This window comes from Buceros rhinoceros, unplaced genomic scaffold (assembly GCF_000710305.1).
Source record: "Buceros rhinoceros silvestris isolate BGI_N320 unplaced genomic scaffold, ASM71030v1 scaffold7222, whole genome shotgun sequence".
Lineage (NCBI taxonomy): Eukaryota > Metazoa > Chordata > Aves > Bucerotiformes > Bucerotidae > Buceros > Buceros rhinoceros.
In genome coordinates this window covers 9,295-19,328 of record NW_010397087.1, presented here as the reverse complement: position 1 = coordinate 19,328, position 10,034 = coordinate 9,295, and the positions used below count along the sequence as shown (strand labels likewise).

At 51.5% G+C, this 10,034-nt stretch overlaps 1 protein-coding gene across 1 annotated transcript in view; it reads right to left on the bottom strand.

Moving 5' to 3' along the window:
- Window positions 1-10,034, bottom strand: part of SAMHD1 (SAM domain and HD domain 1) — a gene marked incomplete at its 5' end in the record, with an annotated part of 18,118 nt that overhangs the window by 3,633 nt on the left and 4,451 nt on the right. The window contains 8 exons of the mRNA XM_010146105.1: window positions 343-432; window positions 1,930-1,938; window positions 2,834-2,973; window positions 5,763-5,878; window positions 7,137-7,228; window positions 7,773-7,881; window positions 7,982-8,082; window positions 9,710-9,865. Coding sequence (XP_010144407.1) covers window positions 343-432; window positions 1,930-1,938; window positions 2,834-2,973; window positions 5,763-5,878; window positions 7,137-7,228; window positions 7,773-7,881; window positions 7,982-8,082; window positions 9,710-9,865 — 813 coding nt within the window. The remainder of the gene's footprint in view (window positions 1-342; window positions 433-1,929; window positions 1,939-2,833; window positions 2,974-5,762; window positions 5,879-7,136; window positions 7,229-7,772; window positions 7,882-7,981; window positions 8,083-9,709; window positions 9,866-10,034) is intronic.

Below are 10,034 nucleotides of genomic sequence, written 5' to 3'. Positions count from 1 at the left end.
GGTTCCTACTTGCTGTGACACCCGTACGCTACAGCCCAAGGGTTTCCCCTCGCAACTCTTCAGAGCGAGGACAGGCAGCGGAGAACATGTTTGTCCCCAGGAGCAGAAGTGCCACAACAACAGCCCAGCGAAGCCGCCTCAAGCCTCTGCCTCCAGGCCCTCCCAGCCATGGGAAAGCTCCTTCCTCGGAGCCTGGAGCTGAACAGCCGGGACAACACTGACAAGTCAACCCTCTGCTTCTGGGTTTTCACTCTGCGGATGTACTGAACCGTATCTCCAGCTTTCTCTGGGGTATACAAGGCCCTCTGTGATTGAGAAGCTCTCGCTCTGAGAGACACTTACATCAATTATGAAATCTTCAGCCTTGAGCTCCACGTCTGGAGGATCCTTTTCTGGCTTGGAGTTAGCGAAGCTTTCTGCCAGGCTGTTGTTCTGCAAAAAGGCAGTAACTCAGTAACAGTTACGTATTTTATCAGCTCTAGATGAAGGCAACAGAACGTGTGACAGAACACGTCTCTAAAGAAGCTGTCACTTCACAGCTTGGCAGGCTCCTCTGGCAGCAGACGGCTTGTTTGAACCCACTATGCCTTAGCCACAAGCTTTCCAACCGTTTTTAGAAACAAAACAAGCATTGAGAAGACCCGAATGCTGCCAGCCTGTAGAGGAAGAGTTTTACACCTGATGACAGGAGCAGAGAGGGGGAGAGGGGGTGTGTCCATCCAGAGTGCTGGTCTCCACTGAAGCAGAAAGTAAGTCCTGCAAGTTCCCCAAAGCTGAATACCGAACATTTTTACCAAACTTCCATTTTTACTGAAGGGCTGCAGGACCTCACCTCTAATAAAGCTTTTATACCTGTGCAGTGAAACACAGAGACAGACGAGATCAGTAATGTCACCGATCACTACAAAAACCCACAAGCAGGAAGCTCCCCGGCAAACCTTGGTGGGGTGGTGACCTGCTTGAGAAGCTGAAACCCTCACGGGGGACTTGTCTGGTTTTGGACCTGAGAGAATATTCCCTGCTGGCAGCTGGGCGAAGGCCAGCAGAGCAGCGGTGACGGAGTAGCTGCTCAGGGAACGTGTGAGCTCTCACAGAAAGGCTGTGGCTGGCAGGAGAGAGATCACCCATTTACCCTTGTCCGGGGCTGCTGCCTTCTGGGGAAGGCGACCTTTGGTGAAGGAAGGTCTCCTGCGAGCAACTGAGACTCAAGGGAGAAAAGCACCAAGAGCAGCACAGAGCAACCAGAAGACAGGTCCAAGGGGAAGGAACTCTGCTGCAGCGGGTTCTTTGCTGCTGATTTGTCCACGGCAAAGACAAGGAGAGTTCTAAGAAGAGCTGAGGCATACGTGTGGGTGGTTGTGACTCAAGAAGCCAAGGAAAGGTTTGGACTGAGAGCAAACCTAGGGCAAAGCACGGCCAGGAGGCGACTGGCAGGAGGCAGCCTGCTTACAAGCCCTTCCCTTCCTGCTCCGCAGCAGCACATACCTGTGCTGATTCCCCCCTTTGCTGCTGTTTGCTTGCATTGCTTTCCAGTTTGCATTAACTGGAAACCCAGCTTTGAACTTAAGATCTCTGTAGCTACTTGGGACGTTCCCCTGGCTCTGGCCAGCTTGAGGATCACAAAACCAGATGGGACTTTGAGCAACCTGGTCTAGCGAAGATGTCCCGGCCCATGGCAGACCTAGATGGCTTCTGAAGGTCCCTTCCAACCCAAAGCACTCTGGGGCTCTACGATTCTAAACATAACGTCCTGTGGTCTCGGAAGGAGCAGAGCAGAGTGTCTAGGCACTGCCCACCTCCAGCTTTTCAGAGGAAGTTCAGCCTCCTACACTCCTGCACCACAGGAGGGAAAATGCCCCCCCCGTCCCTCAGCTGAGGATGAGAACCTGCAGAGCCTTGGCTGGATGTAATTAGGGTGCCAGCAGTGACCCGGTCGCGCTCCAGAAGAACACCAAGACTCAACACCTCTGGCTGGATTTTCAAAGTGAGATTTTTCCTTTCATTAACCAAGCTTCTAAAAGGAACCATTTAAAGGTGGAACTTGACAATACACTCTCTTCCCCATCTCCTTATTTGTCAGGTTCTGTCCTGAATCCTCCTCAGAAGGGCAGAACCTGGACAATCAATCCAGTGACCACCCACATTTTCCTTTCTCCTGTTTCCTCCTACTTTTTACTACTGAATCTCCTAACACTACAGTTTTAGACAAAGAACACAAGCAAACCTTCTCTTCAAACCAACAGATGCACGGAGCAGTAAGCCACCTAGGAGCCCTTCTCTAACCTCGTTCTTTGAAAGAGCTGAGTTATTTTTATTAAGGGTTTCTAGATACCACCAGCCACTCCTGGAGACCTGGCATGGAAAAGGGCTGAAGTCGGCAATGGTTCACTGGTGATTTGGCAACGCGGTGCAGCACGTTAGGAGAACCGCGGACCACCCGCAGGAACGTCAGCGCTAACACAACATTGTTTTGAAACAAAACGACAGTGGTTAAACCGATGCTTGATAAGTGCTTTGAAAAGCAAATGCTGGGAAAAAACACATGCACGCTAAAGAAATACTCATGCTAGGTACCACATGTAATACCAAGAAATTCTGACGTTATTATTCAGCTTGACATTTGTTCTCAAAGCATAAAAATTATGGTACAATGCAAGTATGTTCCTTATTATTTTGAAATTTTAAAGAACAGGACAGGAGAAGTTTGGACTCTATTTCTGGAACAACAGCTAAGCAAATAAAACCCCAAAACAAACAAAACCCACGTGGAGAGAGAAAAAAAAAGACAGTCAGCAGCTCAGAGCACTCGGAATCTCCCACCAGTGGACATTACCTTCACGATGTTCCTCCCTGTTTCAGGTCGAGTCTCTCCTAAAAACTTGTATAATTCACGTCGCTCTATTTTACGCAAAATTTCTCGTGCCTCCTTCAGTTCCGGACGACTGGAGTGCAGGATTTCCAGGTAGATGTTATCTGCCAACGGTCATTGGTTTGGTTAAGTACGTCACAAGCCAGCGCCACAGCAAAACGCGCGCACAGGGACACGTACGGCAACAGGAGAAGCTGCTGGTTCAGGAAGGACTGAACAGACCAGGTCTGACAGCTGAGCAGTCACGGACAGCATCACCCCAAATATCATCAGATTCCTAACTGCTGGGGATGGAAAAACCAGCTCAGTTCTCGCCCTCGCAACAAGTTTTATCCTTTCACTGGAAGTTGCTTCCTCTCGTTATTTAGCCCGTCTTGCTCAGCAGCGCATCCCAGGCAGAGCGGCTCAGGGACAAGGGCTCTCTGCCTTCGAACGGAACAAAGGGCTTCCTTTAAACCTTCGGCATGTCTCAGGCTTTGGTGGCTGGCATCGATGTCCCCCTCCTGCATCCCCACGACAGTGCAGCACGCAGTGCTTTCCCACCAACACCAGCAGCAAGATGCTGGAACCCCCTGATGTGGCTGGAGCAGAAGGTTTATTCCTGGCTGTCCTAAGGACACTGCTGCTGCCAGGATGCTGCTCGCCGGCCACAACCCACGCTGCTGCACCGCCTGTCTACTCCCCCACCAGAAACACCCCGGCAGCTCTGATGCCTGCTGCAAGCTCAGCCCCTGCCCGGAACCACAACAGGCCTAAGAAGCTCCCAACCACTCCAGAAGCAAGCGATGAGCCATGTGCCAAAACACCTTTAACTGAGGGTTGGTTTTATGGACAAGGTTGATCAAAGTCAGGAACTTCCCCACGAGGAACAACAGACCAAGTCTCTTCAGACCGAGGGAAGAGACAATGCAGGCGAAATAAGCAGCCCATGAACACAACTATTTCATAAAAGCAGCAGTGACAAGGACCGGTTTGCTGTCTCGTCCTAAACCGAGGATTTGCCGTCAAATTGGGAGGCAACAAATTAAAAACTGATGGTGGCTCTTCACCCACCACGGAAGAAACATAGGGAACTTCATGCTGCAGGCCCTCACAGAGGTTTGTCACTTGCAAAGATCCAAGAGGCAGCTGGATGGTTTCACAGAAGCAACACTCGTCATGGGCTACTGAGAACAAGCGACTGCCCTCTTGGAAGCTCCCCGATTGCAACCACTGGAGGCAGGGAGGAAGAACCTCGGTTTAAGGGGGGAACATACTTGTCCTTCGTGGTTACATCTGACATTGGCATATTCCTGCATCACTCTCCTTGCTGCTCAACTCTCCTCCTCCTTCCTGCAGCAGACTGTAAGAGGTAGGGGACAGTCCTGGTCCCTCGCCCTGAGCTGTGCTCCTCCCCAGGTACCTGGGGTCAGCAGGCAGTTACAACAGTACCCTGGCGCTAACTCGCTGGCACGGCTGACCTCACAGAGCAGACTGCCCCCAGGGCACAGAGCCCAGCCCACGAAGAACTTCACCTCAGTTCCGGCTTTTCTGCCCAGCCTTCCACAGCCCGGCACTGCAGTTGATGCTCTCCAATAGCTGCTGCCCCTCCACGCCAGCCCCTTCTTGCGGCGGGGCAGAGGCATGTGTGTCAGAGGGGCCCGGCAGCTTCTCGTGTCAGTGCTCTGTGCAGACCCTTCACCCGTCTGATGCAGCATGTCTGTGGTCAGGCAGACCACGGCTGTGGCAGATGAAGGTCTCTCTTGTCCATGGAGCAAAGACAGAGGTTCTGGAGTCTCTCTGCTAGCCAGCCGAGGCTTGGTGATGGAAACTCAGGAAAGTTGCCTTGCAAGATGCCTCAGGAGCCCTTGTGAGCTGCACCTCACAGGTGCTGCAAGAGCTGCCAGAACCTGGGAGCTCTTCAGCAGAGCCTGCAGCACCCTCCGCCCTGCAATTACCCAACCACCAACCCCTCCGTGCAGCAGAGTCTTCCTTGCCCACACTGGCCTCCATGTCCCCAGCCACACGAAGCTGGTAAGGACACGCCAAAGCACTGCACACCAGCCAGAGGAACACTGCTGTGCCTCACAGTGACGACCAGCAGGGGTCGTCAAGATGTGACAAGCCAAGATGCCATGGTGCTGGGAAGCTGTGGAACTATGTTACAGGACACAACACAATTCAAGCCAGTTTCCACGGATTCAGTAATTTCTGTTTCCTCTTCACAGCACTGAGTCAGACCTTGAGAAATGGGAAAACATCACAAGTCTCAGCTCTTGTTTGCTTTGCTCCACTATCAGGCTGGACTTCTCCCACATTCTTCAAGCAGGCTGCCGCTCCGTGTACTTACCCTACGAGAGCCAATCTCAGCAGCTCTTATCCGACCAACCAGAAACCTTCGGCAACAAACTTTCATATATGTTCATATATTCTGTTTTCTTCTGTTACGTCTCAGGCAAACCAAGTCAAGCCCATCAGAGCCCTTGGGAACCTGCCCTGGTTCCCTGTTGGTTTCACACTGCAACACACGTACAGTACTGCTCTACCTGGTGTAGCATTGCCCAGAGCTGACTCACTCCCCACCTGTGACAAGTGCAACAAACCCAGGACAGAACGGACCTCCGGACAGCACTGCTCACACTGATCTCATCTGAATGTGTGCAGAGCCTCAGAAGTTGGTGCTTCTCTCTCTCTCTCAACACAGAAGTAATTTAAGCCAGGTCTTGCTCTCTCAGCAAGATACAAGAGCACAGAGATTGGACGGTCCAGGTCTGCCCCACCATCCGTGCACGAAAGCAGTACCTGAGACCCCCAGTCGTGGGCGAGAGCCCACTGTGCCAACAGCTGCTAAAACAGCTCTTCAGCAGGTACTCATGTTCTTTCACTTCAAAAAAACCGTTCTGAGAGCTCATACCAGTTAGTTTAGTGTAGGCTTCCATGTCCTCCAGTGCTGTAGAAATTTGGTACAGTTTTCCTCCAGACCCTTCTATTTCAAAAAATTTGTCTGCTTTCTGAAAGGCTTCTGTAATCCTAGTGTGGAACAAATGAAGACTTCAGAAGAGATCACTCTGAAACCCCCCATTGCTCAAGAGTCAAAAAAGAAATCAATGCACTAGTATGTAATAAACAGAAGACAAGAGATGAAACTGCATCCCGAGCACGCAGCAGAGACCGCACTGCAGTGTGCCCTGTCACCACACATTTCAGCAGTCTGTCCATTCACTAACACCAGGTTCAGATCAGACCTTAACCTCCTTTCAACAAGTGAGCAAGTCCTCTTTGTTCTGCTTCAGGCTGTGGGTTTAACATTGCTTAGATGTCTGCAGAACCCCGCAAGACAGTGACGTGGTTGCTCCGCAGCGATGGGGCTGCCTCACAATCGACCTGATCCTTTTATAGACTCATCGCTCTAGGAGTTAACCAAGAGACTACAAACTGTGGTCGAGGTAAATATCGTGAACACGTGGCAGTTTCAGGCGGGAAACCCCGATGTTCTAAGGATCAAGTTCTTCCCTGCACCTCGCTGTCATTTCCAGCTCATGTGGACACGCTGCTCTCTTTTTAGAGTAATACATTTCTTGGCCGTTTTACTCCTCACATGTAGGTACTGCCCAGCCATAACTTTTCAGTCTGAGGTTTAGAGGATCGCTAAACCAGGAGCTGAAGCTGATGAAGGGGAAGCAGTCACAGATGACTCCTGTGCTGTGTAATCCTCTGTGTTCTCAGCTACAGTCACTTGGCAGCCAAGACAAAACAGTATTTGGGGATACAAGTATTTCTGCTTTTCAAGAAAAGGAAAAAGAATACGCTATAGGGCAACTCCTACAGCAGAGCTACCACTGCAGGCTGGGCCGGTCCCGAACAAGTCCTGCCGCCAGCCTCAGAACGCGCGGCCGTTACCTCGCCCCGTTAGGAACCCTGCTCTGCCAACCCGCCGGTTTGGGCTACGGGTCTCTGACGCGTAGGTAAAGATCTGCCTTCAGCTGTCAGCAGGTAAACCAGCACAAGCACAAGTCCTGGCTTCTTCAGCAACTTAGTACTTCTCCTCTAACTGAATTACACATGGAAGGATGTTGTTGTCCTCCTCCCTCCCTCTCTCTCTCTTTTTTTGTTGTTGTTGTTAATCACAGCCTCTGTGATACTGAGCCTTGCCACAAGAATTGGGTTATAAGCCCAGTGGTTTTTATTCCGTCACACCTTATGGGTTATCTGAACACTTCCAACAGATATACAGATTCAAGAACTTAAAAATAAACGGAATGCAAGAAAAGGAAGGAGTAATACTTGCATTATTTCGATGATGTTGCCAGTCTTATGTTGGTATGCTCGCCGGTGCAGCCAGTTCCGCGTGTGGAACATATCATACAAGTTTCCAGCTTCCTGAAAATCAAAAAAACCCGGTCACCTTCAGTGCTGACATTGTCTTAACTGGAAACCTAAAATAAGGAAGGAAATGAGTTGTCTCCTTCCATGTGCAGCCTGGAGCAGAATGGTTATCTCCTACAATTCACCAACTGGGACGCTGGCTCGGGCAGGGAAGAGGACCTCTGCTCCTCTCACAGCCCCCACCAAGCCACGCTGACCTCTTGCTCAGAAGACCTGGAGCAGGATCATGTGCAGCTGAGGGTTCTGTAGACCCTCCCTGGGAAGGACCTGCCACAAATTCTTTCAAACAGAGCCTTGCTCTGCCTTGCCCTTCCTCAGACCAGGTGCTTCTGAGAACACCTTTCGGAGGAGCAACTACTTCTTCCTCTCTTGGGCTACCAAGGGGACCAGCTGGCAGCCCCAGCACTGCCCCACACAGCAGAGGCAGCTGGCCCCACTGGCCAGGACAGCCCTTGCCGTGCCCTCTGTTCTCAGCATGCCGCCGCACCTCGTGCCCACGCTGCTGCCGAGCATTCCCCGGTGCTCGCACGCTGCTTACCTTGTCACGGGCACAGATGTGCTTCTGGTTTTCTGCTTCACAGACCCGAATGAATTTAAGTAATCGCTTATAATCAAAATTATTCTGGATTCCCAGGTGATGGCAATCCCTAAAAACATTCCACAGAAAGTGTTGAGATCACACTAGTTCATACAGCAGCACTGTTTCAGTAGAAATTCATAATAAAAACAAAACCAGAAGGTTTATACCTTGCAAAATAATCCCACTTGTCGACATCAATGCCATTTGTTTTGTTAGCTACTATCTCGTACAGGAAACTTTTCTCCTTTTGTCGACCACGGTAGGGCCACTAACCACAGGGGAGAAAAAACAGAAGCAGTAAGAAATTAAAGCGTGCAAAGAATGTCAGAACAGTTTTTCGAAGACAGCGGAGTACACTTTGCTGTTGCCTGTGACAAACATCCAACACTGAGGTAGCAAAGAACACAAAGACAATGAAGGAGCTTTCAGAAGCTGGTGGCGTTAGCAGCCCAGAACTGGGGCTTGTGAGATCATCGGGAAGAACAAAACCAGGGTCACAAGCATGTCATTCCCCACGCCTCTAAGGCAAAGCCTGCACAGGACAGATCACAGATAAAACCAGCCTGTGCGGATCACACAGAGCTCTGCTACTGCAACAACGTTCAGGACACCTTTATCTTCAGGGCACAAGGAACCGCTGCTCCTGTGAGGCCCTGCAACACGATGGTGTCCAGCACAGCTGCCGTGACAGTGGAGGAGCCTGACGCTGGCCAGGCCACCGCGGCCTGAACGCCTGCCCGTGGGGTCCTGCAGCCCAGCACCAGCAGGGCGGCGGGAAGGCTGTCCCGTACGACAGCCCCTCTCCCGTTATCCTGCTGGGAAACAGGCTGGGCATCCAAACAAGCGGGAGCAGCCTGGGGTAAGAACCTGGCTCAAGGACAACGGAAGCAGCGGGCAGCAGGATTTGTGTGCAAGCGGGGAAAAATCCACCCGCAGGGTTGTAGATGAAGCTCCCCTTCCTCTCCGATCTCAGCCTGAACGCTGCTCTGCCAAGGGCCCCGTGACTGTCATCAGGGCGCTGGAGCACACAGGAGACCCACACGCTACCACAGCAGAACATGACGGGCAGTGCTAACAGCTGTGGGTGATTTGTTTGGGACAACACACAAATTCTGGTCAGGAGCAGATTGCCATTGAGGTCTCCCACGAGGGGCTCTTAATTCTGGCAGCAGTTGAATGGCTGTCCTTGAAGAGATGCCAAGAGCTGTGAGGTGAGGAGAGGCGGCTTGATTCCTTCACGGAGTTGCAAGATTAATAATCACGATCTCTGCTTCTCTGACTCAAGGCAACACGCTTCTTCCAGTCTTATCCCTGCCTCTACGTTTGCTACTGCAATAAATCCCAGCATTTTGCTACTGTCATCGAGCTGACGCAGCTCTGGCACTTGGGCCGCACTCTGCGTCACTCATTGCCTCACCTCTGCCAGTCCACAGTTCTGTTATCAGCATGTTACCCTTGACTATCGCCACGTTTCCCTCATACGGCCCCCGAGAACACAACCTCCCATCACCAGCACCTTCAGACACCCAGCGAAGGGGCTGCTAACCTGGCCTGCTCACTTCAGGATTCCACTAAAAATTCAGTTCTGCCAACGCGGTGACAGCGAATTAGGTTCACTAAATTCAAACAACATTCTTAAACTTTCCCCTAACCTCACAACTTCGCGGTACGAACTTCTCTGGAAGAGGTAAGCAGGTCACAGAGCGCAGCTGCCACCTCCCGCCAGCACTGTAAGAAACCACCACCACACTCCTCCAGCACCTCCTGCGCCAGGATCCCCCCACTTCCACGGGGTAGACATAAATAACAAAACACAGCAGAGGCAAAACCTGTCTGCTCTCCAGTGAGTGGAAGACATTGGCTGGGATGACCACAGGAGCAGGACACAGACTCACCGACTCCTCACAAGCCGTTTCATCTACAGGCCCTCCTATCTGTTCCTTGATGAAGTCCAGATCTTCTTCCAGGACAAGACCATAGGACGTCATGACTTCTTCTAGTTTATTGGAAGCGATCAGGTGCTCAAACATTTTGACAGAAGCAGTTTCATGCTGTGAAAAAAACCACCTAAACGTTGCATTACAAAGTTTAACCCCTTCCCTGCTTTCTCCTGACCCAGGGCGCGGTGCTGTGACGCTGCAGCACCCGGGTGCTGTGCTGTTCGGTTTGTGTCAACCCAAACTGGCAATCACCCCGCCTGCAGAGCCCAGGAGAACACCC